This window comes from Coregonus clupeaformis, chromosome 14 (genome assembly GCF_020615455.1).
Source record: "Coregonus clupeaformis isolate EN_2021a chromosome 14, ASM2061545v1, whole genome shotgun sequence".
Taxonomy (NCBI): Eukaryota; Metazoa; Chordata; class Actinopteri; order Salmoniformes; family Salmonidae; genus Coregonus; species Coregonus clupeaformis.
Genome location: NC_059205.1, coordinates 18851235 through 18878961, shown reverse-complemented (window position 1 = coordinate 18878961; position 27727 = coordinate 18851235). Strand labels below are relative to the sequence as shown.

The following is a 27727-nucleotide window of genomic DNA, read 5'->3' as shown; positions in this document are numbered from 1 at the left end:
TTTACCAGTACTGTGTCTAAACAGGTGGGGAATGTAGGAAAATGTAGGCGAAAGTGCACGAAACACATGTTGTTAACTAGCATGTCATTGAGTTTGATTTAGAGTTAGCTTAGCATTTCATCCAGGTGGGGATATTTAGAAGTTTAATTATGAAGAAATAATGTTTATTTGACAGTACCGTGGAGTGTGGAGTTGATGTGAATCCCTCCCCTAACCGAAGGAAATCATGTTATAGCCCTGGCATGCACTTTCCAAACAGTGAGGCCGATGGGGAAGCATTTGGATGTATTATTGAGGTCATTGATATTCAGTGGAGTATAGCCTTTAGTATGTAAATTCTGTTCTTAAGAAGAATGTGTATTTTGCCAGGTAGACAAAAACAATCATGTAAAGTATTAGACATTACACGTTGTGAATTACCAATCTAAAGCTTTGCAGGTTACTGCCTTCTCTCTTTCACTTTAGTCATAAATCATAACTGACTCACCTGTATTGTGGTGTTGCGTCTTGTTGCTGTCTCGTTTTTCCACAGTTACCTGTATTGTGTATGTTCATCTGGAGTGGTGCTGTGTTGTGTATTGTTGCTGTCTCGTTTTTCCACAGTTACCTGTATTGTGTATGTTCCTCTGGAGTGGTGCTGTGTTGTGTATTGTTGCTGTCTCGTTTTTCCACAGTTACCTGTATTGTGTATGTTCCTCTGGAGTGGTGCTGTGTTGTGTATTGTTGCTGTCTCGTTTTTCCACAGTTACCTGTATTGTGTATGTTCCTCTGGAGTGGTGCTGTGTTGTGTATTGTTGCTGTCTCGTTTTTCCACAGTTACCTGTATTGTGTATGTTCATCTGGAGTGGTGCTGTGTTGTGTATTGTTGCTGTCTCGTTTTTCCACAGTTACCTGTATTGTGTATGTTCCTCTGGAGTGGTGCTGTGTTGTGTATTGTTGCTGTCTCGTTTTTTCCACAGTTACCTGTATTGTGTATGTTCCTCTGGAGTGGTGCTGTGTTGTGTATTGTTGCTGTCTCGTTTTTCCACAGTTACCTGTATTGTGTATGTTCCTCTGGAGTGGTGCTGTGTTGTGTATTGTTGCTGTCTCGTTTTTCCACAGTTACCTGTATTGTGTATGTTCATCTGGAGTGGTGCTGTGTTGTGTATTGTTGCTGTCTCGTTTTTCCACAGTTACCTGTATTGTGTATGTTCATCTGGAGTGGTGCTGTGTTGTGTATTGTTGCTCTGTGTAGTGTTTCTGTATTGTTGGCTTATTTCTCCACAGCAACTAGTGTTTTGTTTATGTGTTAATTTGTCGAGTCTTGTCACTGTGCTGTTGTTTTATTACTGCTCCACCTCACCTGTATTGTGACCTTTTCTTCCCCCTCTCCCATTCTTGCCCTCTCTCTCTCTTTCTCTCTCTCCCTCTCTCGCTCTCTCTCCCTCTCCGCAGGTCGACGGGCTTCTCAGAGGTGATCGTGGTGGTTGGGGGCTGTGAGAGGGTGGGGGGGTTCAACCTGCCTTACACAGAGTGTTACGACCCTGTGACAGGAGAGTGGAAGTCCCTGGCCAAGCTCCCAGAGTTCACCAAGTCAGAGTACGCCGTCTGTGCCCTCCGCAATGACATCCTGGTCTCAGGTGAGCTCCTCGTCCTTGCTTGCTGACAGTCTGCCACTCTAGAGAGAGATAAACAAGGATTAGTCATGGAAGAATGTCATATTGATTATTTAAAAAATGAATAGGTTATGTAATGACAGAGATCAGGAAATACCAGGATGTACTCATGGGAGCCACCTATTTGAATTGGTATTAGTAGTAACCCTCTTTTATTGTTTAACTAGAAAGACTGGATAAGTCTCTACCATACAACTGTCACTTAATCAGTTGTCTTGACAATAAACGAGATGAGGAAAGGAACCATTTAAGACTATTGGAGGGAAGGAGACTATAGCTCTTTTAAGGTAAGAACTCTATTAAAGCCTATTGAGACACAGCCTTAGAGTACCTCAGCTATGTCGTCCCTCACTATGGAATAAAGGAAAGGGAGTAATGCGATGGCCGTTTGCCATGTACTTTTTATGCCCCAGCCCGTTTGAAAAATAGGAAAATGTAAGAGCAACATCTGGACACACTCTGCAGGAGTAGTGCCCAGGGAGACCCTTATTGGCCAGCTCACTCATTTTTTCTCCTCCCATTGGCCAAGAGTCAGGGTCACATGGCTCTTTTCTCTTTATAGCTTTCGAGGATAAAGTTGCTTCTAGAGTCTGATCTATGGTCAGTTTAGCATTTTTCCTCTAATGGTTGAGGTTAGGGTTTAGGGAAGGTAAGCTGATCTTAGATCTGTGCCAGTGGGCAACTTCTACGCAGAGCATTTATAGCCTTTTGACCGGGCTGATTCATGCTATGCTGCCAAGTTTGGCATAAACTACCCTTTTTAAAGCGTCACTGGACCCAACTTGAACAGGGCAGCAGTAGAATAACGTAATCTACACTCCCTAATGAAAACAGCATGGGTTCTATTGTAATACCATACCTCTAATTAGCTGTAAACAAACATTTAAACATACATTTTGGCATGACAGCTAACACATTAGAGGAGTTGGCTGCAAACCGATCTGAAACTTTAGGCTAATAAAGAACCATCATCACAGAAACATAGAAATCTATCCAACTTTGACAAAGGTTACCCCTTATATCGAGTTTAATATACATTGTGGGGTTTACATCAAAGCATTGGTGCTAGTTGGGATAGTTTTTGCTCAAAAGCAATGAATTAGCCTCAGATAACAAACATGTTAAAAGTACACATCTGCCAAAGTACAGGGAGAAAAGAGACAAAGAAAGAAAAAAAGAGAGAGAGAAGTTAACGGTCTGCCCTAGAGGGAGAGAGTGTTTATGTCTTGTGCTCTACTTGTGCCAAGTCCTCGCGTGTGCGCTATCAATCTCTCTCTCTCTCTCTCTCTCTCTCTCTCTCTCTCTCTCTCTCTCTCTCTCTCTCTCTCTTCTTTCTTTCTTTCTTTCTTTCTTTCTTTCTTTCTTTCTTTCTTTCTTTCTTTCTTTCTTTCTTTCTTTCTTTCTTTCTTTCTTTCTTTCTTTCTTTCTTTCTTTCTTTCTTTCTTTCTTTCTTTCTTTCTTTCTTTCTTTCTTTCTTTCTTTCTTTCTTTCTTTCTCCCTCTGTCCTCCTCCCTCTCCTCCCCATTCTCTCCTTCCCTCTCTGGCTCTCTTACACTCACATACTCTGGAGGGTGTCAATGCAGCAGTATCTGTATTAAAGCCCAGTCTGAAATAGGATCAGAACGACATGGGCATGGAACCCTCCAGTCTGTCTGGATCGTTACTGTCACTGACTGTGACCATAACCTTGGACGTGACTGTCTTTCCCACACTGACCGCATACCTCACAACACTCACTGTCAATGACCACAATATCTGACCAACAGTTTGTCTGTCAACTCTCCTCTAAGGGAATCCTGAGGTGAACTTTTATGTAATTGTTTCTACCCAAATTTCAGAGAAAGATTTCAAATAAGTCACCTTTACGTCCTAACCCTAACCCTAAACATGTTCCTGGACATGACTGTCTTTCCCACGGTGACTGCATACTTGAGTTCACAACACTCACTGTCAATGACCAATATGACCAAACGGTTCACCTCTCCACTCACCATTGTGGGAATCCTAACTTGAACTGGTGTCAGTGGGAGATTTGGGTGGCCATTTGACCACATTAACCAATCAACCAATGCTAATTTCACAGAATTCTTGAGTGACATGTTTTGTATGATAGGAATATAACATTTCTTAGCTGAATTTGGCTGTGTTCTCCTTGATATATTAATGTATACAGTATCAAAAGTTGACAGTTAGCCATGTTTGTCTGAAGCTGCTTGGTCTGCTAGCATAGCTGCTATCTAGCTAGCTAGACTTCCTTGACAGCTTGAACACAGCCCGCGATGCGGTTAACCCTTGTGGCTGGGACCGCGGATTGTCCCGGGCTTGTGGCTGTTTAAATCCCTGCTGTTTGTTGCTGTTTTCCATCTGCCCTGTGACCTGTCCTGCCTTGAAGTGTGTGGAGTACCAGCATTAGCCAATGTTGCTACCATGCCGCCCAAAGCTAATGGAGAGGACAGTGTTTCTCTATCACAGGTGCGTGATCTTTTAAATCAACAAACATTTGTCTACAAGAAGTTGTCACAGCAACAGGAAAATAGCTTCAAGAGCTTTATCCAAACAATAGTCGATTCAACTAACAAAAGAATGGATGATCTGACCAGAGATGTCCAGGACCTTAACAACAGTTTGTAGTTCTACCAGGGAGAAGTGGATGTCCTGAATGAGGCTTGCAGCAAGATGACAACAAACTGTAAGTCCGCGAGAGATGACATCAGCACAGTCTGTTAGTCATTATTAACAATGACTGGGAAAACAGATTATCTAGAGGGACAGTCCAGATGGAATAACATTGTTGTAGATGGCATACCAGAGTCTCCACATGAGAACTGGATGGAGTCTGAGGAGAAAGTGAGAAAAATTATCACAGAAAAGCTGCAGATGGATCATAGGAAGATTGAGGTGGAGCACGCCCACAGGACTGGAAAACCTGTAACCAGCCCAGGTGGCAGACCCAGACCAATAGAGGTCAAGGTTCAAGGATAGGATGGCTGCTCTGAAGAGAGCCAAGAACTTGAGAGGAACCAACATCTTCCTCAACAAGGACTACTCGGAAGCTGTGCGCCAGAGGCGAAAATAACTTATCTCAGCTATGAAAGCTGCCAGAGACCATGTTCACGCCGGCCTCTATAATGCTGCCTCTGCCTCCTCCAAGTGTGGTGATTTGGGCCTGGTCCGGGATGAGCAGTATGTCCCTTAGCTCCGATTCATTGAAGTAGAAATCCTCATCTAAATCAAGGTTAGTGATTACTGTTTTGATGTCCAGAAGCTATTTTCGGTTCTAGGAAATAATGGCGGAAACATTATGTACAAAATCATTTCTGATCAGCGAAAGAAAACAAAAATAGCACAATTGGTCAGGAGCCCGTAAAACGGCTGCTATTCCCTCCAGTGCCATACTTTTCTTGATGCCCTTCTCCTTGACATTTCCTGAGGGGTGTTTTTTAACGCGCAAGTCTGTCCCTCTGCACGAGCTGATGATTAGGAGGATGTGATCAACACTTGCTTCCGGTGAGAACAGACCTGGTTTGAAAGGCTAATGAGTAGGTTCAATGTCATGGTGCACTTTGAGGTAGTTGAAGTTTATGCGTTTTTTGTCTAGAAAACTGGTTCTTGTCATATGCTTTGTTTGTTCTTTGGAGACCGATAGGAGCCTATAGGGTAGTCGTCTTCTGAGATGGATAGGCCTATGTGATTATCAATAGATTAGTGTCAATACCAGACAGACACAACTATTAGAGGGTTATACAATATTCACATACCACTACCCACCACTCACACATAACAATGGCGGTGTACTATTACTGATAACAGGACTTCTCCTTGTGTCCTTTCCTTAATTTTCTCCTAAAATAATTGTCAGGTGGCAGCCACGTATCATTATGTTTCAGACATCATTTTCACAAATAGGAGGGGTTTATCTCAATGGACATATGAACACAACTAGTAAACTCTAAACTTGGCGAGTCCAAAAAAAGAAACAAACACATTTGTTTTTGCTGGCCAGCCTTGTATATGTTGCTGTTTACTGCAGTACACAGCCACCCTTTCTCAATTATGGGTAAACACCCATTCTAAGCCCAACAGACTATGACAGTTTGAGAAATCATCTAATTTGATTGTTAGAAGATAAGCCCAACTATTGTACTATATTAAGTCCTTTTGTTAAATCAGCTGCTCCTCCCGTCAGTTGGGGCATCTCAGTTTAGAACTGGAGGGGGGAAATGTAGATGGGACTTCTGATCTTATTGTTTAACAGCTTAGCAATTTATGTATCATATATTGCAATTAAGACATGATTATACTCATGGATATGTGTTTACGTCACGATATGACTTATCGCCTGGTTTAGTTGGTTGTTATTGTTCATCTTGTTGTTGTGTGACTTTGTTGATGCTGAGTCTGGCTAACATGCATGGCCACCCTGGTTAGTCTGTTTTCCTCCACTCTCTCAACATAGCTTCACAAACACTGAACCATTTCTTTGTTTAGAAGGATGATTCTGATGAGGGTTTCTTTCTCTGGCACTCAGCATTCATGTCAATCTCCCAACATCTTCATATTACTTCAGAGGGAACTAATGTACAGTACTTTACTGCTTCTAAGTAATGTTTGCACCTCTTGTCCTTAAAATATAGGCTAAAAGGGTTCAACCTGATTTGTTTGACTTTTCCTGGTTTTTTTACGGCTTTATTCTATATCTATCCCTTTCTCTCGTGATAGCAAAAAAGTGGTGTTTGTTTTAGTGCCGTGTCTTTATTCGCAAGGATCCGTGGGGCCTTTTTGATTGACTCAGGGAGAGAGAGAGAGAGAGAGAGAGAGAGAGAGAGAGAGAGAGAGAGAGAGAGAGAGAGAGAGAGAGAGAGAGAGAGAGAGAGAGAGAGAGAGAGAGAGAGAGAGAGAGAGAGAGAGAGAGAGAGAGAGAGAGAGAGAGAGAGAGAGAGAGAGAGAGAGAGAGAGAGAGAGAGAGAGAGAGAGAGAGAGAGAGAGAGAGAGAGAGAGAGAGAGAGAGAGAGAGAGAGAGAGAGAGAGAGAGAGAGAGAGAGAGAGTCAGTGTGTCAGGGCTTGTTTGCACATGTTGTTGTTCCTTCTCACTGTGGAGAATATAAAAAACAGTTCCTTAAAGTACGTCATCCAACTGCTGCTTTATAAAAAACAAGAGATCCTGTTTCTCTTTTAAAGTGTTGTACTAGGCTAGGGTGTGCATGTGCTATACGTATGTGTTGTGTTTGAAAGCCCTGTAAAAAGTCAGGTTGCGCGTGTTTGTGTCATGCGTGTGTGTTGTTTGCTCAGTGTTGAAGTAGACTTTGATCAGCAGGATTGCCCATAAAGCCTAGCTCAAACCTTTCACTCAGATAAGACAATGAGTTTACATTCACACATTGCACAGTACTAATTTTATATTAAGCTGAATATGGCAGTAGGTAGACTATGCAATAGTCATGTAAACACCTTACTCTGCTTATCGTAATTGGCGTAAGGTCAAAATCGAAGTAAGCCTACGCCGATTAAAACACCTGGTTTTCTGAGCAATCTTTCGAATTATTAGGACATGTAAACACCTTAAATGGCGTTCCAGCTGTATATTTGATCTGCATGTGCTAGCACCAGCCGAGCGAGCCTCCCTCTTTAGCACGAGTGAAGTAAGTTCGGAACAACTGAATGTTTGCGTCTTAGAAGTAGTTTTCACATACAAACTTTTATGTCCAAACTCAGAATCAAATACGGTTCCTAAAAATAACATGGTCGCTGTGGTAGAACGTACATTTTGATTGGCGATTTTCTGCATTTATCAGTGCCATCAGGTAGCCTGTGTCCATGTAAACAGAATTATTAGGGAAATCATTATTCTTGCAAAGCATGTAAACATTTAATTATTATATGAATCTTACTATCCACAATAATCACATTATTTTGTGCATGTAACCTTACTCAGTGTCAGCTGTGCCTTACTAAATGTGGCCTTGACATTTCAGCCCAAAAACATAACCCATTCACAGTTTGAATGTTGCTCAAGATCAACTTATTCTATTTAGGAATAAATGTCTTTATTCTATCAACTTGGTTTGAATTGGAACAAAGGGCTTATCTTGGGGTTGATACAGGCTTTGGTTTTTGACTATTGCTGTGTGTCAATTCAATTCGGACTTGTGAAAACAACTAAAGAAGACTATGACAAGTTAGATGAAAAACACTGGAGCAGCAGAGATGGTTCGGTGAACTACACTCACATGTTGAGTAACCTTGCCTGACACTCTGGCTAGTTCCCAGAGTTAATGCCTAGGCTTGAGCTCAGTGGGCTAACATCGTCCTGAGTCACGCAGTCTCAAGGCTAACAATGTTGTGTGTGTTGTTCCAGGGGGCCGTATCAACGGCAGAGACGTGTGGATGTACAACTCTCAGCTCAACCTATGGATCAGAGTGGCTTCACTCAACAAAGGACGCTGGAGACACAAGATGGCGGTCCTACTGGGGAAGGTAAGCAGATCACTGTTCAGACACCCGTTATTTAATAATCTTGCTGTTTATCTAATTATATATACAGTGCCTTGCAAGTAGTATTCAAACCCCATTTGATTTCTTCACATTTTATTGTTACAAGGTGGGATTAAAATGGATTGAATTGTCATTTTTTGTCACCAATCTACACAAAATACTCTAACGTCAAAGTGGACCAAAAAATATTTATTTTTGTTTTTCTAAGATGAATACAAATTAAATAATTAAATATAGTCGTTGCATAAGCATTCAGCTCCCTGAGTCCATACATAAACACCTTTGGCAGCAATTACAGCTGTGAGTCTTCTTGGGTAAGTCTCTAAGAACTTTGCAATATTTTCCTATTATTCTTTTCAAAATTCTTGTTGCATACAAGATGCATGTTTTGGAATATTTTGTATATTTGTGTTCTTCTTTTCACTCTGTCATTTAAGTAATTATTGTGAAGTCACAATGTTGTTGATCCATCATCAGTTCTCTCCCATCACAGCCATTGAACTCTGTAGCTGGTTTAAAATCACCAATGGCCTCGTGGTAACGTTCCTGAGCAGTTTCATTCCTCTGCTGCATCTCAGTTCAGAAGGACGACTGTATCTTTGAGGTGTCTGGGTGGTTTAATACATAATGCACAGCATAATTATTAACTAGACCATCCTTAAATAAATATTCAATGTCTGATTTGTTGTTGTTACCCATCACTGCCCTTTTTTTATGAGGCTTTCGAAAAGCTCCCTGGTCTTTGTAGTTGAATCTGTACTTGAAATTCAATACTTGACTGAGGGACCTTACAGATGTTGTATGTACAGTGGCTTGTGAAAGTATTCACCCCCTTGGCATTTTTCCTATTTTGTTGCCTTACAACCTGGAGTTAAAATGGATTAGATTTTTTTTATTTTTTATTTACACGACATGCCTACCACTTTGAAGATGCAAAATATTTTTTTTTGTGAAACAAACAAGAAATAAGACAAAAAAACTTGAGCGTGCATACCTATTCACCTCCCCAAATTCAATACTTTGTAGAGACACCTTTTTGCAGTAATTACAGCTGCAAGTCTCTTGGGGTATGTCTCTATAAGCTTGGCACATCTAGCCACTGGGATTTTTGCCCATTCTTCAAGGCAAAACTGCTCCAGCTCCTTCAAGTTGGATGGGTTCCGCTGGTGTACAGCAATCTTTAAGTCATACCACAGATTCTCAATTGCATTGAGGTCTGGGCTTTGACTAGGCCATTCCAAGACATTTAAATGTTTCCCCTTAAACCACTCGAGTGTTGCTTTAGCAGTATGCTTAGGGTCATTGTCCTGCTGGAAGGTGAACCTCTGTCCCAGTCTCAAATCTCTGGAAGACTGAAGCAGGTTTCCCTCAAGAATTTCCCTGTATTTAGCGCCATCCATCATTCCTTCAATTCTGACCAGTTTCCCAGTTCCTGCCGATGAAAAACATCCCCACAGCATGATGCTGCCACCACCATGCTTCCCTGTGGGGATGGTGTTCTCATCTTCTTCCATATGTTTGGGGAGTCTCCCACATGCCTTTTGGCGAACACCAAACGTGTTTGCTTATTTTTTTCTTTAAGCAATGGCTTTTTTTCTGGCCACTCTTCCGTAAAGCCCAGCTCAGTGGAGTGTACGGCTTAAAGTGGTCCTATGGACAGATACTCCAATCTCCCCTGTGGAGCTTTGAAGCTCTTTCAGGGTTATCTTTGGTCTCTTTGTTGCCTCTAATTAATGCCTTCCTTGCCTGGGCCGTCAGTTTTGGTGGGCGGCCCTCTCTTGGCAGGTTTGTTGTGGTGCTATATTCTTTCAATTTTTTTATAATGGATTTAATGGTGCTCCGTGTGATGTTCAACGTTTCTGATATTTTTTTATAACCCAACCCTGATCTGTACTTCTCCACAACTTTGTCCCTGACCTGTTTGGAGAGCTCCTTGGTCTTCATGGTGCCGCTTGCTTGGTGGTGCCCCTTGCTTAGTGGTGTTGCAGACTCTGGGGCCTTTCAGAACAGGTGTATATATACTGAGATCATGTGACACTTAGATTGCACACAGGTGGACTTTATTTAACTTATTATGTGACTTCTGAAGGTTATTGGTTGCACCAGATCTTAATTAGGGGCTTCATAGCAAAGGGGGTGAATACATACGCACGCACCACTTTTCCATTATTAATATTTTAGAATTTTTTGAAACAAGTTCTTTTTTTCATTTCACTTCACCAATTTGGACTATGTTGTGTATGTCCATTACATGAAATCCAAATAAAAATCCATTTAAATTACAGCTTGAAATGCAACAAAATAGGAAAAACGCCAAGGGGGATGAATACTTTTGCAAGGCACTGTATCTGGGACAGAGGAAGGGTTAGTAATTAAAAAATCATGTCAACCCCTATTATTTCACACAGAGTAAGTCCATGTAACTTTTTATGTGATTTATTAAGCCACATTTTACTCCTGAACTAATTTAGGCTTGCCTAAACAAAGGGGCTGAATACTTATGCAACAAATATATTTTAGATATGAAATGTTTGATTAATCTTTTAAAAAGTTATAATTTTTCTTCCACTTTGACATTACAGAGTATTTTGTGCATATAGTGTCAAAAAATGACAATTAAAACCATTTTAATCCCACTTTGTAACACAATAAAATGTGACCGACCGGCTTGATTTGGTCTTATGTAGCAAAATTTGAAATAGTGTTTTTTACATTGGATAAAAGTAGAGACTCAGGGCTAGAAAATGGTATATCATACACTACAGTTGAGGAACATTGGGAAAGTAATTCTGCTTAGAAAGTTGCTAAACTTGTAACCTCACTTTTGAGGAAATGGTCCTTGAATGTTTTGGTACCTTCTGTAGAGCTCTTCTTTGTCTACACCTATTCAGCATTGTTCACACCCTCTAAAAAGCTTTAGCGCCACCCATCTTTTTAAGGATTCACATGAGGCTATATACTAAACAACCAAAGATTTCAAGACTAAAGGCTGGCTTATACTACGGGTGTGTTCGTAAATTTAATTTGGAGTGCCAGAGTGTGCTCTGGGCGTTCGTAAACTCAGAGCGTTGTCAGATTGGCCGTTCGTAAATTCAGAGCGTTTCGCTCTCGAAGCGTTCAGAGCGCACACTGGATGCTCTGGCCGAAAGTAGGGTTGATCCGAGTGTTCTGACCTAACAACAGCAGTCAAGCACCCTAGCTAACTGGCTAACGTTGGCTAGCTTGCTAGCTACTTCCAGACACAAATGAGAGAACAGCTCACTCTGACCATTTTACTCGTCCTAGCAGAGCTAGTTAGGCTGTTTTTTGTTATCCAGAGCATTGGTGACTGCAACTGTGTTACTGGCAACAATTTAATTACGCTTTTTTGCCAACGTTTACTGACACCGGCCATATTCAATGGGTGTTGAGCGTTCGTAAATTCGTCAGTTATTCTGCACTCTGGCACAGTCAGACGAGAAGGCTCTGAAATCGGAGTAGATAGCCAGAGCGAATTTACCAGCTACGTCTATCAACAGTTGTCGCAGTGACATCATAAACATTTTATTGAAATAGTTAGTTGCATAGTGGAGTCTTTTGTTTAGACATGTAGCTAGCTAGCTAAACAATTAACCATAATCCCAACTCATAACGTTACTACCCTGCATGAATCTGCAGGTAGCTAACCAACCAGGTTTAATGTTAGCTAGCTAATATTAGGCTATAACAAGCAATACAAATGGCTCTAAGATACGAATAATATTACTACACAGATCATACATGTAACGTTAGCTAGCTAGCCAGCCAGCTAACGTTAGCGTGCTAGCTAAAAGTACACTTTAACTTGAAATGAAAACGACTTTCTGACTAAATTTGAAACGTGTAATATCTGAAAATGTAGCTAGCTAGACTCTCTTACCCATATGCATGGATGGACGCTTCTCCCTCTCTGTCACAGATGCCATGGTTTCCCTTAGTTTGAAGATGTAATCTGGAGACAGGTGTTTTATAGCCTTCTGTGTGTTTTCTTTTCGATCCGTCCTCATATTTGCAACCAAACACCAGAATTTTCTCCATCTGTTTAGCTATCATACTCTAATTCCATTGATTTCAAAACTCGGTCCTCCAGAAAGTGTAGTGCAACACTTATGCAGTTGTACTACGTGATATCTTTCAAAAAAGCTGTGTTAGAAAGGATTATCTACACATACTGACTAGCTCATATTACTGTATAGACAGAAGCGTGCTACATGGCAGACCAATCCGAACTCATATCTCGGCATGTCCAGTATATCTCCCGAGTAGCGCAGTGGTCTAAGGCACTGCATCGCAGTGCGAGCTGTGCCACTAGAGATCCTGGTTCGAATCCAGGCTCTGTCGTAGCCGGCCGCGACCGGGAGACCCATGGGGCGGCGCGCAATTGGCCCAGCGTCGTCCAGGGTAGGGGAGGGAATGGCCGGCAGGGATGTAGCTCAGTTGATAGAGCATGGCGTTTGCAACGCCAGGGTTGTTGGTTCGATTCCCACATGGAGTATGAAAAAAATATTGAATAATGTATGCACTAACTGTAAGTCGCTCTGGATAAGAGCGTCTGCTAAATGACTAAAATGTAAATGTCCAGGCCACTCATTATCTCAGCCAATCATGGCTAGTGGGAAGGTTGCTGTCTTTTTCCATGGCTAAACCAACCAGGCTCGTAATTTAACATGGTTGGTTTAGACATGTTCCAGAAGGCATTTCTGCCAAAAATGTGTTTTGATGAAAAAATTAAAATAAAATGGCGCTCCTGTGAAGTAGTGATGCATGACATATGCCTAGTTTTCTGAAACGAGTCACGAATGTGAAGAACTCCAAGGAGTCTGAATGCTTTTGTAAGGCACTGCACACTATCCTCTTTAGAAATTGTATCATCAATCCACACTGTTGAAATATTAGTCTAGTTTTCCATCTCTGCCTTCTGGCTAATAATGACATCATGCTATTAGCATCTCACGCTTCCCCCAGTCGCCTCAGGCTTTACCAACCAACACTTAAACTTAAACTCAAGCTTCCTGTAGCCAGAGAGACAGCCTCATATGTAGATATGGAAATTCCCCTTATCTTATATAGAGGCAGTTTATGTCATATAGTTTTGAAACCATCAATTCAATCAACCTTTATAGATGGTTGAACTGTTGGCTTTGCGAATGCATCTTTCTGCCTATTCAGCTGTTATGTATTGAGCTCAGGATCGGGTAGGTTACTTTATAAATGTAATCCATTACAGTTACTAGTTACCTGTCCAAAATTGTAATCAGTAACGTAACTTTTAGATTACCCAAACTCAGTAACGTAATCTGATTACTTTAAATTACTTTTGAATTATTTTCCCCTAAAGAGGCATTAGAAGAAGACAAAAAGGATACATCAAACACATTTGGTGTGTCAACATAGTTGTCGCTGACTTGTGGTCAGACTCGCTCAGGTGGAACAAATTTAAACGTGCGCCTTTTTTCAATGCTGAATTGAATGTCATTGAGAAAATGGAAAGGTGTCATACATTTTTTCGTAAACATCCTTTCTGAATTTAAAAGTAATCCAAGAAGTAATCATTTAGTTTTTCAAAAGTATCTGTAATCTGATTACAATATGTTTTGCTTGTAAAGTAACATATTACAGTTAGTTTGTTTGTAATCAGATACATGTAACTGATTCCTAAGCCTAAGTACTATATTTGTTCCCATCCAACTATATTTCACCATGTCCGTGTCCCTATACTAGCGTACTACATACTTAAACTGCATACTAATTTCGGCGTTTGATCTAGTAGAATTCACTCGTCTTTTCCGACTCACGTGCTTGACAACAGCTGATAATCAGATAAATTAACGCGCTGTACCAAAATGAACGAATGGCGGGAGTCAATGCAATCGCGCATTAGATGATGCGTACGGAGTACTATTTTTGAAATTTCACATACTATAAAAAATAAAATAAATCGCATACTATTTAGTATGCTAGTATGGGAATTCGGACTCGGCCCATGTCTCCGCCCCATCTTAAACCATGACCATTACTTGCATCTTGACAATGTGTGTAAAAAGGTGAGTAGGAAGGAGTCAGGCGCAAGAGGTGTGAATCCAAGAATAGGGTTTATTTGGCCAATACAGCAGTCCGCAGCAATGCGTAAACCAAATACAGTGCGACTTAATTGCATACTGGGAAAACAAAACACACGGGTGAATATCCCAGCGATAAAAGTAACATAATGCTCCACATGAGCTAGCGACACCTCCACATGAAACAATAACACACAAAGACATGGGGGAGCAGAGGGAATAATTATACAGAGACTGATGAGGGGATATGTACCAGGTGTGTGTGAAAAGCAAGACAAAACAAATGGAATGATGAAAAGAGGAGCGGCAGTGGCTAGAAGGTCGGTGACGACGAACGCCGAAGCCTGCCCGAACAAGGAGATGAGGCAGCTTCGGAGGGAGTTGTGTCAATGTGAGGTCAATTGGAGTGAAACAAATGTAGTAGTGTTTCCAATTTCTTAGTATTTGTTTTCCTCTGTACCCAGTGGTTTTCACATCTAACTGCATCAGACTATAACTGGAATACTGACTTATTCTCACCACCATCCTCCTATTATAGTGAACTAGAATGCCAAACTGAATGGAAACCATACTGTTGTTTTTACCATATTCTGATGCCTGTGTTTTATAGATGTATTTTAATGCGCTGGTGTGCCGGTTTAGCTGTGCTGTGTTGTTGTGTGTGTGTGTGTGTTTGTGCACATGTGCGTGCTTGTGGGGAAGCTGGTTACTTCATTGTGTTGTGGTAAGGCAGGCCTGTAGGGTGTAGTCAAGATAAGACCAATGCAGACTGGCCATGCTCAGGCCCTGTAGTGCCAGAGAAAGGATGTTTTGAGCAATCAATGCAAATCACAACATACCGTCCATGTCCTGCTGTTACTGACTGAGCCCATTTGTCACCGTTTTAGGCCAAATCCTTCCAAGGATCTTGTAGCATTCGTGACTCATGACATCTTCTGAGTTTACAGTCTGTTTGCTTTGACTCAGGCTGTTCAAAGGCTGTCTTCATTTTGTCATTAAACAGTCAACTTTAATAATACCAGGTAATAACAGCATGGACGCTATTAAGAATAACATTAAGGAAAACATTATTACACCAGTGGTCAGCATTTGTTTTGGTTAATGATGGTCTTTAAAATGTACAAATAAATGCTATGAAATTAGGATAGACTTGACGACTCAGAACAATTTATAGTTTTAGGGGAAGGTAAACATTAGGTAGCAAAGCTACAATTATTCTGTTGCAATACAGCGCATTCGGAAAGTATTCAGACCCCTTGACTTTTTCCAAATTTTGTTACATTACAGCCTAATTCTAAAATTGATTAAATTGTTTTTTTCCCCTCATCAATCTACACACAATACCCCATAATGACAAAGCAAAAACAGGTTCTTAGAAATGTTTGCAAATGTATAACGAATAAAAATATGAATTATCACATTTACATAAGTATTCAGACCCTTTACTTTAGCGATTACAGCCTCGAGTCTTCTTGGGTATGACACTACATGCTTGGCACACCTGTATTTGGAGATATTCTCCCATTCTTCTCTGCAGATCCTCTCAAGCTCTGTCAGGTTGAATGGGGAGCGTCGCTGCACAGCTATTTTCAGGTCTCTCCAAAGATGTTTGATCGGGTTCAAGTCCGGGCTGTGGCTGAGCCACTCAACGACATTCAGAGACTTGTCCCAAAGCCACTCCTGCGTTGTCTTGACTGTGTGCTTAGCATCATTGTCCTGTTGGAAGGTGAACCTTCGCCCCAGTCTGAGGTCCTGAGCACTCTAGAGCAGGTTTTCATCAAGGATCTCTCTGTACTTTGCTCCGTTCATCTTTCCCTCGATCCTGACAAGTCTCCCAGTTCCTTGCTTTCGGTTTTGTACACCAGCTTCAAACAGCTGAAAATACTATATTTGGTTATGGAAAATATATTTCACAGAGGTTTAGATGGTACAATGATTCTCTACACAATGACTGCTCGTTTTGTCACATAAACTGAAATTAGGCGAACTATTAGAATTTTTGCAACCAGGAAATAGCGGAGCGATATCTGCATAGTGTATATTTAAGTGTAAATCATAGTCCACAGACGGTGAGAGGTGATAGTCCGGCTTCCCATTGTGACATACAGTGCCTTGCGAAAGTATTCACCCCCATTGGCATTTTTCCTATTTTATTGCCTTACAACCTGGAATTAAAATAGATTTTTTTGGAGGGTTGTATCATTTGATTTACACAACATGCCTACCACTTTGAAGATGCAAAATATTTGTTGTTGTAAAACAAAAAAGAAATATGACAAAAAAACAGAAAACATTTGATCTTTGTTCCTATCGCCAGCTCCAGCCCTGAGTTCATTTGAGAGTTTTTGCTTTCTCCAAAGAGTTATTAATGTTATATAGAGATCAAATGGAGTACATTGTGCCTTTCGAGCTGACCCTTGGATGGCATTCCAACCCAATAAGGACACACACACACACACACACACACACATGCAGTCCCTAACGTCCTGCTGGACTGGTTTCCTGCCAGACACTTTAATGTAGGTCAGCCCCTTGTTTTCCTCTCTCTGGAACAACTAGCTCTCACAGTCTCACGTCAAAATTAGACGTTCAACCATGTTTCTCCGATGTAAAATGTTGAAGTTAGTATTTAAGCTTAAGTTTAGGCATTAACTCCGAAATCTTAAGGTTAGGCATTAACTCTGAATGGTTAAGGTAATGGTTAATGTTTGGGATAGGCTTAAAACAACAATCTCAAAAACTACATTCTATTGCTGGATTTGAACATGCATGCAACCTTTGGCACCAGAGGCAGATGCTTATGCTCATTCTCCTTCCGCATCCACAATGCCCTAGCAAAACCAAAACCTACTTGAAGGTAACAGCGCTCACTGTTGCCCCTAGTGGCCGGTTTCTACGTCATCTCCCAACGTCCTCCGACATGGATGGACGTCGAATACTGACTTTTATCACAGGTGACCTGGCTGCTCTGGAACATGCTGTGCTCAGCCACTGCTGTCCTCCTTCTCTGTCACACTGGCGCTGCACTGTGTGTGTGTGGGATTGAGGTTGCTCTTTGCTACGTCTGTAATGCATTATGCGCAACACATCATATGGGAACAATTTTTTTTACATCCCTGTTAGTGAGCATTTCTCCTTTGCCAAGATAATCCATCCACCTGACAGTCAACATGATCATTACACAGGTGCACCTTGTGCTTGGGACATTAAAAGGCCACTCTAAAATGTGAAGATTTGTCACACAATACAATGCCACAGATGTCTCAATTTACAGGAGCGTGCAATTGGCATGCTGACTGCAGTAATGTCTACCAGAGCTGTTTCCAGATAATTGAATGTTAATTTCTCTACCATAAGCTGCATCCAACGTTGTTTTAGAGAATTTGGCAGTACGTTCAACTGGCCTCACGACCGCAGACCACGTGTAACCACGCCAGCCCAGGAGCTCCACATCCGGCTTCTTCACCTGCGGGATCGTCTGAGACCAGCCACCCGGACAGCTGATGAAACTGTGGGTTTGCACAACCGGAGAATTTCTGCACAAACTGTGAGAAACCATCTCAGGGAAGCTCATCTGCGTGCTCATCGTCCTCACCAGGGTCTTGACCTGACTGCAGTTCGGCAAAGTAACCGACTTCAGTGGGCAAATGCTCACCTTCGATTGCCACTGTGCTCTTCATTGATGAATCCCGGTTTCAACTGTACCAGGCAGATGGCAGACGTGTGGGCGAGCGGTTTGCTGATGTCAGCGTTGTGAACAGAGTGCCCCATGGTGGCGGTGGGGTTATGGTATGGGCAGGCATAAGCTACAGACAACAAACACAATTACTTTTTATCGATGGCAATTTGAATGCACAGAGATACTGTGACGAGATCCTGAGGCCCATTGTCGTGCCATTCATTGGCCGCCATCACCTCATGTTTCAGCATGAGTATGGATGGCCCCATGTCGCAAGGATCTAGAAGCTGCAAAGGTCCCAGTTCTTCCATGGCCTGCATACTCACCAGACATGTCACCTACTGAGCACGTTTGGGATGCTCTGGATCGACAACATTCCACAGGCAACAATCAACAACCTGATCAACTCTATGCGAAGGAGATGTGTGAGGCAAATGATAGTCACACCAGATACTGACTGGTTTTCTGATCCACATCCATACCTTTTTTTTTTAAGGTATCTGTGACCAACAGATGCATATCTGTATTCCCAATTGACTGATTTCCTTATATGAACTGTAACTCAGTAAAACCTTTGAAATTGTTGTGTGTTGTGTTTATATTTTTGTTCAGTGCACATCTTCTGTGAGTCATATCTGTTGCATTTGTTTAAGGAGAGTATGTGAGATGGAGGGGAGACAGGGCTGTTTGTCTGTCCTTAGGAGAGGGGTGAGAGGTCCCTCTGTGAACTGTGGTGAATTGTTAGCAGCGCGTGGTTTGAACACACACACACACACACATGCGAACACACACGAACACATCAAAAATACCTACTGTAGCTATATTTCTCTCCTCTATCTCTCTCTCGCTCTCTCCCTCCTTCCCTCCCTGCCTCCCTCTCTCCTATCATGTTCCTGGTTAATGCCAAGTGTGGCATAGAGGCTGGAGAGAGAAAGAGTAAATGGATTTGTTGATCTTTTCTCTCTCTCCATTTTTTTCAGTTTGGAAAGTAGGCAGAATTTATGAACTGCCTCAGTTGCTATGCTAATAGCCAGGTTAAAATGAGTTTTTGAGTGATTGACACCCACTCACACTGCTGTGACAAAGATTCGTTTAAATCAGCCAGCCACTCCAGACTGGAATTTGGAGATTGGATGGTGTGTGTGTGCGTGTGTGTGGTGTGAGATGAAGTGTGTGTAGTGTGATTGAGGTGAAGAGCCAGTTTATCTGATGTGGTTACTGTCTGCTATGTCTTTAATGTATTACGTGTGACACACACGAATAGGAGGGTCATGGTGCCATTTGTTATAAAGCATGCATCACGTCATCTTATACTGTTTACCAGATTTACGGGTTCTATCTCTTGAGGCGGGAACTGGTATACACACATGGAACTGTGGCTTCTTGTAAACAAACCGGTCTTTATGCCACAGGCAATGGCACTATGCATGCATGGGTGCGTGCGTTCGTATGTGTCTTTAAGTAAAGACATATACGCAGTGTTTAGGCAGGATTTTGTGCGTGCACAGGTTGAGCACCCTTGGCAGGGTAATTCTTACCGCAGGAGTGTGTACATTATAGTCAATGCAAACAGTAGTCAATATTGTTCTAACCACTATGATTAAATGTGTGTTCTCTGTATAGGTCTATGCAGTGGGAGGGTATGATGGTCAGAGTCGTCTGAGCAGTGTGGAGTGCTATGACTCCTTCTCTAACCGCTGGACAGAGGTGGCTCCGATGAAGGAGGCGGTCAGTTCTCCGGCCGTGTCCAGCTGTGCTGGGAAGCTCTTTGTCATCGGGGGAGGGCCCGATGACAACACTTGCTCTGATAAGGTGGGTAGACCCATAGGGTACACCATACACATGGATAACTGGCTAAGATGCACCTTTACCTCTCAAAGATACACCATACACCACACCTATTAGATAAACAGGGATAATAGAAAAGGTTTGATACACACCTATACCATACCTTTTAGATATGCACCTAAGATGAACCTATAAATCCCAGATATGAATGAATGTTGTTGACTTACCTTTACTGTCCTTATTTGTCATTCAAGAGGAAATTCTTTCCACAGTTCATAACAGTTACACATATACAGTACATCAACAACCCTCCGCCCCCACCACCATCACCCCTGTCCTTCAGCACAGTTACACATATACATAAACAACCTCCCACCCCTACCCCCGCCGGCACCACAACCACCACCCCTCCCCTTAAGCATTCATAACAGTAAACAGGGAATCTGATTATGGAATCAAGTACTTGTGAGATTTGCAACTACCCTACACCTCGCTCCAATAACACTGTCTAATAACCCAGACTGACATTACGACACACGGGTTGAATAAGGTGGAGGTTTATTCAGATCAAGCACTGCGAGTGATACCAGAGTCAGATCTTGTTTTCCATGTTAATATATGCATTAGGCAATCTTTTAATGAGATACGTTTTATAGTTCATCAGTTGTCATCGAGGTGTTATGACATCAGACAGAGAGCAATATCACCACACCTCTCTATAGCTGGATCGAGGACGGAGGACTAGGGAAGGGCCCTATAGCTGGAGGGAGGATGGAGGACTAGGGAAGGGCCCTACAGCTGGAGGGAGGATGGAGGACTAGGGAAGGGCCCTATAGCTGGAGGGAGGATGGAGGACTAGGGAAGGGCCCTATAGCTGGAGGGAGGATGGAGGACTAGGGAAGGGCCCTATAGCTGGAGGGAGGATGGAGGACTAGGGAAGGGCCCTATAGCTGGAGGGAGGATGGAGGACTAGGGGAGGGCCCTATAGCTGGAGGGAGGATGGAGGACTAGGGAAGGGCCCTATAGCTGGAGGGAGGATGGAGGACTAGGGAAGGGCCCTATAGCTGGAGGGAGGATGGAGGACTAGGGAAGGGCCCTATAGCTGGAGGGAGGACAGACGACTAGGGAAGGGCCCTATAGCTGGAGGGAGGACAGACGACTAGGAAAGGGCCTTATAGCTGGAAGGAGGACAGACGACTAGGGAAGGGCCTTATAGCTGGAAGGAGGACAGACGACTAGGGAAGGGCCCTATAGCTGGAGGGAGGACAGACGACTAGGGAAGGGCCCTATAGCTGCAGGGAGGACAGATGACTAGGGAAGGGCCCTATAGCTGGAGGCAGGATGGAGGACTAGGGAAGGGCCCTATAGCTGGAGGGAGGACAGATGACTAGGGAAGGGCCCTATAGCTGGAGGGAGGATGGAGGACTAGGGAAGGGCCCTATAGCTGGAGGGAGGACAGACGACTAGGGAAGGTCCCTATAGCTGGAGGGAGGATGGAGGACTAGGGAAGGGCCCTATAGCTGGAGGGAGGACAGACGACTAGGGAAGGTCCCTATAGCTGGAGGGAGGACAGACGACTAGGGAAGGGCCCTATAGCTGGAGGGAGGACAGACGACTAGGGAAGGGCCCTATAGCTGGAGGGAGGATGGAGGACTAGGGAAGGAATATCACCACACCTACTTATAGCTGGATGGAGGACTAGGGAAGGGCCAAGACTACAGTGGCAGTCATAATGGAGCACGGAATACAGTGAAGTTAGATGAAACAATATTAGTGAACATTATATCTAGAATATTCCCCATTTTAGCCTATACTGTTAGAAATGTGTGAGGCATGTTTTAAAGGGGAAGCTTTAAGTTTGAGGACAGACAAAGACTGAAAGTATTTGTGGCATGTGCCGGAGGATAAAGAAATGAGTGAAATTAGAGCCTTAGAATCAAATCAAAATCAAATCAAATGTTATTTGTCACATGCGCCGAATACAACAGGTGTAGGTAGACCTTACAGTGAAATGCTTACTGACAAGCCCTTAACCAACAATGCAGTTTTAAGAAAAAATAAGTGTTAAGAAAGTATTTACTAAATAAACTGAAGTAAACAATAAATAAATAAAAATAAAAAATGAAAAAAATAAGAAAATAGACAAATAACAAATAATTAAAGAGCATCAATAAAAGAACAGTAGCAAGGCTTTATACAGGGGGTACCGGTACAGAGTCAATGTGCGGGGGCACCGGTTAGTCGAGGTAATTGAGGTAATATGTACATGTAGGTAGAGGTAAAGTGCTAGCCCATGTTGACTCCAATGCCTCCCACAGTTGTGTCAAGTTGGCTGGATGCCCTTTGGGTGGTTGACCATTCTTGATACACACGGGAAACTGTTGAGTGTGAAAAACCCAGCAGCGTTGCAGTTCTTGACACACTCAAAGCGGTGCGCATGGCACCTATTACCATACCCATTCAAAGGCACTTAAATATTTTGTCTTGCCCATTCACGCTCTTAATGGCACATACGCACAATCCATGTCTCAATTGTCTCAAGGCTTAAAGATCCTTCTTTAACTTGTCTCCTCCCCTTCATCTACACTGACTGAAGTGGATTTAACAGGTGACATCAATAAGGGATCACCTGGATTCACCTAGTCAGTCTATGTCATGGAAAGAGCAGGTGTTCTTAATGTTTTGTATACTCAGTGTATATATCTGTTTCTAAGTGTTTCACCAAGATGCACATACAGTAGACGATAAATGTTGTACTGCATAAGGTTTTCATGCATTATGCTCTGAGTCCATGTATACTTTCACAGCTATATGTTTTATACCACACTTTTTCAAAACAAAAATAATCAATCAATCATGAATCACTCAATCCACGTGATCTCTCTAGGTCCAGTGCTATGATCCAGAGGCAGACACCTGGGGGCTAAGGGCAAGCATCCCTATCGCTAAGCGCTGCATCACGGCGGTCTCCCTGAACAACCTGATCTACGTGTCAGGTGGTCTAACCAAGTCTATCTTCTGCTACGACCCTGCAGAGGACTACTGGATGCACGTGGTGCACACTTTCAGCAAACAGGTAAGGATGTCATTTATGGCACAGAGACACTGGAGATTCTGTTTAATTTCAACTTCAGAGCTGCTATGAGGTTTGCACATAACAATGGTCTATGAAAACAAATACAGTGTTGACCTTACATCATAACTGGAGCTTTTTGATTTCACAAAAAAAGTTGTTATTGTTTTGTCGAGCACCTGATAAGTCAACCGTGGTGAGGCACATTTCCCTGACTCTCTCCCTCTCTCTCTGTCCCTCTCTGTTCCTCTCTCTCGCTCTCTCTCTCACTCTTGCTCTCTCCTTTCCCTCTCGCACACTCTCATTCTCTCTCTCTCCTTTCCCTCTCTCTCTCTCCAGGAGAGCTGTGGCATGTCGGTGTGTAATGGGAAGATCTTCATCCTGGGTGGGCGGGGTGAGAACGGCGAAGCCTCTGACACCATCCTGTGTTACGACCCGGCAACGGGCATCATCACAGGCGTGGCGGCCATGCCTCGCCCCATCTCCTACCACGGCTGTGTCACCATCCACCGTTACAACGAGAAGTTCCACCACCGGCCCTGACCACACAAACACACACACAAACACACAGGCTTGTACATAAACATGCTTTAATAGACATTCACACACACCGAAAAATATTCTTGAGACACGCGTTCCTAAAAATGGTGCAAAAAGACATGCACACACTCTCAACCCTTTTTTTTCGTCTCAATAAGCAACTCATTTAGAAAATCAGACCACAGCCCCAGTTTCAGTTTCACTTGTTTCCTTATTGTCCCGTGTAGCAACACTCTGTTGCTGGTATCGTGGTATTCCTGCTATGCTACTCCAGATCCATCTATGCCTGCCAGTTGACTTTGTTGTTCTATGGAAAATCAAACCACGGACTAGCTGGTATGCCTCCAGACAACATTATGTCTGTGTTTAGATGGAGCCTTCACTGAGCCAGCGGCAGGATAAGATCAGAGCAGTCATGAAATTTTGTCAGCCGGTGATTGTCAAGCAAATAACTGCCGGTGTCACGGTAATTGACCGTTAATTAACATAAAAACATTTAGCATCTCCTGGCTTCCACACATAGCCTACAAGCCACAGACGCAGACTTTTGGAATATCTACATTTAAAAAAGTCTTAATAAATCCATTTAATATAGCCTACACCTACACCTTCACAATAAATCCATCATTTATTTTAGACATGTCTAAAGAAACATGAAGAAAATGTAGTCTGTATTTGAGAAGAACAGAATAGCATCCTCTGAGTTGTCCTTATGTCAGGCCCTGATCTGGCTATGCCAAATGGCTGTGGGCTACACTAGTTCATTTAGCAGACAAGAATTGCTTAGAATTCCATGGCATTATTTTATAGTATGAAGAATACAATTGAACATAGCTGAATAAAATATAAAGGATATTTTCTCAAAACAATTTCCGAGGGTTAACAAAGAAACATGCTTAATTTATAATTATTTATGCAACTTCAGTTGTGATACAAACGTTGGGCTATATGTTTTGATTTTTAATACATTCTAAGGCTGCATGATGATTTTTAAAAAGTCGCATGAAAGGCATAAGCTCTGCTTTGTTTCTTGCGCAGTTCATAATTTTCATAATTTTCTCATAATTTTCTCATTCACAATTTGACAAGCACTTGATAATATTCTCACCAGGCCTCAAATTTCCTGGCGGCATCCCCCTGGTGTGGCCATAATGCCCCCTAAAGAATCCATGCCTTTTGCGGCCAGTGACTGTTGTGCCCTTGGGCTAAATATAATAATTATAATTCCTTTCTCCTGCCTGCCAATCGCCGTGCTCCAAAGCACCTCTCACTCACATGGTTCTCTCAGATATCTCAATTCTTATTAGCCAATGCCCGTCATGTGATCGGGTCCTTCTCACAGGCATCTCAACTCCGAAGTAGGCTACAAGTGAAGACAGACACATCGGGGACGCAACTGTGCACGTCCTTATTGAATTCCGAGGCACATATTGTAAATGTTCGAAAAACTGTTCACATTTACTTTTCGTCAGCCAACAAGATGAGTAGGCCTAACGAACAGCAAAAGCACTAACCTATGTCAATCTACTATCCCCCATAGTACAAAAGTTGACCTATTCTATTGGTCAACATGTCCTTCTGTGCCAGAAAGAAATATTCCAAACATACTCTGGGACAGTAATGGGATGCGATAGATCCCAAATTAATACAACCACTCGCATAAAAAAAACGTTTAAAAGCATTGAGGCTGATGCAACAGATCAGAACTTTTAGCTTAAAGTGTTGATAAACTCATATATAAGCGCAGCAATGCGCACACGGCAGTAGGCTATAAGCGCAAATGTTCCAAAATGCAATCAATTGCGAACATTCTAAAATGCAATCAATTAGCGGGAAAACACCATTCTCAAAAGTGACCGCAAATGCGATTATGCATGTAATGCTTTATTATAAAGGTGTATTTTTATGGTGAAAATTATCTTCCCCAAACTTGAAACTCACAAGCCGCCTATTTATGTAAGTTAGTCTCTACACCGGTTGTAAAGGGGATTAATGTGCTTAATTTTAATAAGTTATTTGACCACTTTAGTAGTGATACTAACCTTATCAAAACATATAGGCCTATGGGCTAGGCTACATGAGGTGTGCTACTATGATTTGAAAAATACGCCAAAAAAAGGCATGCGCTGTTTCTTGCCTTATTGCACACCATGGGCATCATTCACAAGTGATAATACATAATTCACAAGTTATAATATTGTCACCCATCAGACTATTCTTAATTTAATCTTGTCTTTACATATACAAATAATGTGTGAAATTAGTTTTGATTTAGAATGGACCATTATCATGCGCCTGTCTCAGAACAGGGGCAGGGGAAATAAATACATGTAATCTATGCACTTAAATAGCGAATGGAGGATGATTTTCCCATGGTTAATTGTCATGCCAGCCAGGTAGGCTATACTCCTGTTGTAAAGCGAAGCAATGTGCTTAATATTAGCAGAGTTGAGAAATAAATATAGTAGGCCTAGCCTATAGAAAGCTGATGGGATCCTCCTTTTTTAAATAGAGGCCATCAAAAATGTTATCTCACGCAATTGCATAGCCTATAGAAATGTTGCGCAACATGAGCTCATGGGCTCTCATGAAGTGTTTGATTTGATTTTCAAACATTTGCATTGATGTCAGAGTGATTAGAGGGACAATAGAGGGCTGAGTACCAGGCAGTTAGCAAGTTTGGTAGGCTACTAATGACCATCAGCAGCATCAGAGCGCAGTTTTGGAGAAGGCTAGTTACCATAACTAAACGGTGAGGTGGAATTTGACTGCGGTCATGACCTGTGATCACCGGTGTGGCGGTAAGACGGTCACTGTAACAGCCCTAGACATACCTAGCATCAGTGTGTAGGCCACTGGCATTCTTGTGACAGTAGCAACTCCTCATCTCCTCTTCCTAAGAACCAGAGATTCTGCTCTTTGATGGACAGAAAGGGAGTAGTGATAGTGGATGAAATCAAAGTGTTGCTTTAAGAGATTATGGAGGTATTCAGGTGGACAAGTACTAACAGATAGTGATTGTGATAGTGAACAAGAAAGCTTTTCAGACTTGAGAGAAATTCATAGGAACCTGGCACTGATTGACAGTTTGAGTTTTAAAAGGAAGTATGCATTCCAACAATCTTAATATGGCCTCTTTCTTTGTAACCCTGTGATAGTATCATGGAAACTTGGAACAGTATCATGGAATGTATCAAGTTTACCTGGAAGCCAGAGGGTAGGAATGTAGTTCCGTGACTTCAATTTGCTATGTCGTTAAGCGGTGATCGTTTGGTATAAAACAAAACAAGCTGGCATATGCTTATCCAAAAACAGAAGCCATGTCCAAATAGAACTAAACATCATCCTTCCATTGCCTTCTTTCATCTCCTGATGGCCACTAATTTCAAATGACATTCATTATAGGAAGCCCCTGCTCCCCTCCTGCTGTGGTCTGAACTCTGATTCTACTTACTCCTATTACCTTTTCCTGTTAGAGCTTCCCTTACTTACTCTTTCCATATAATCTCTTTCCTCTTCTCATATCCTACCTCTTATCACTGACACTGTCATCATAATTCACGGCCGTGCCTCCCTTTTATCTTTGGTACACACACACACACTGATTTTTATTTTATTTTTGCAATTTATTAAATTATATTTGTTTGTCTTTTTTACTGTTGGATATTTGTACTGATGTTTTACCTTGTGCTTGTTGGTGTGCTTGTTGCTACATAGTGTTTAGATAGTTGATTTGGATGTTTGGTGTATGGGTGATTTAGACGATATCAGCAGGGCCGTTTCTAGCATTTGGGGGGCCCTAAGCGAGATTTGGTTTGCAGAGAGAACATTTTACATTATTAAAGCTCATTTCCTGCAGTTCTACACATTTTGCCATGGGATGAAGATCATTATTTATTTCATTTTTTGGTTGGGGGCCCCCTAGCGGCCGTTTATGTCTCTGGGTATCAGATGCCTTAGTAGATCAAAACTGTTCTAAATGAGTGGTAAATTATGTGACCTTTACTACAGTATATGTAAACCAGCTGTAGGTTTATATAATAATAGACTGTTTAATATTGTGCTGCTTACTCAGTGGCCTTGCCTCATATATGACAATTCTATAGAACTCTATGCCATACATAGACAATGGCACCTCTCAACTGTATACTCATATAATGTATAGCTCATGTACACAATGTAGCTCGGGGTAACCATGGAAACCTCCAGGTGTGTGTGCCGTTAGCTCTGCCGAGCTGACACCTGTGTATTAACTCACAGGATATGATTGATTGGCAGGTGTGATGGTGAACATTTTAAGTCTTGATTCTGGTCAGTAAAAGTCTCCTTTTACTTTTGGTGTCGTTAGAATAAGAGATGAATTGCTGTGAATTGCTGTATTGTTATATGGTAATGTTGAGGCCTTCTCTTTACAACATTTCTA

The 27727-nt window shown here is 42.1% G+C and overlaps 1 protein-coding gene across 1 annotated transcript in view; it reads left to right on the top strand.

The window, feature by feature from the left end:
- The window catches only part of LOC121581238 (kelch-like protein 24), a 30234-nt gene extending 6443 nt beyond the window's left edge, over positions 1-23791 (top strand). Inside the window, exons 4-8 of the mRNA XM_041896727.2 lie at positions 1435-1619; positions 8011-8129; positions 19527-19715; positions 22579-22767; positions 23104-23791. Coding sequence (XP_041752661.2) covers positions 1435-1619; positions 8011-8129; positions 19527-19715; positions 22579-22767; positions 23104-23307 — 886 coding nt within the window. The 3' untranslated portion in view covers positions 23308-23791. The remainder of the gene's footprint in view (positions 1-1434; positions 1620-8010; positions 8130-19526; positions 19716-22578; positions 22768-23103) is intronic.
- The last annotated feature ends 3936 nt before the right edge of the window (positions 23792-27727 follow it).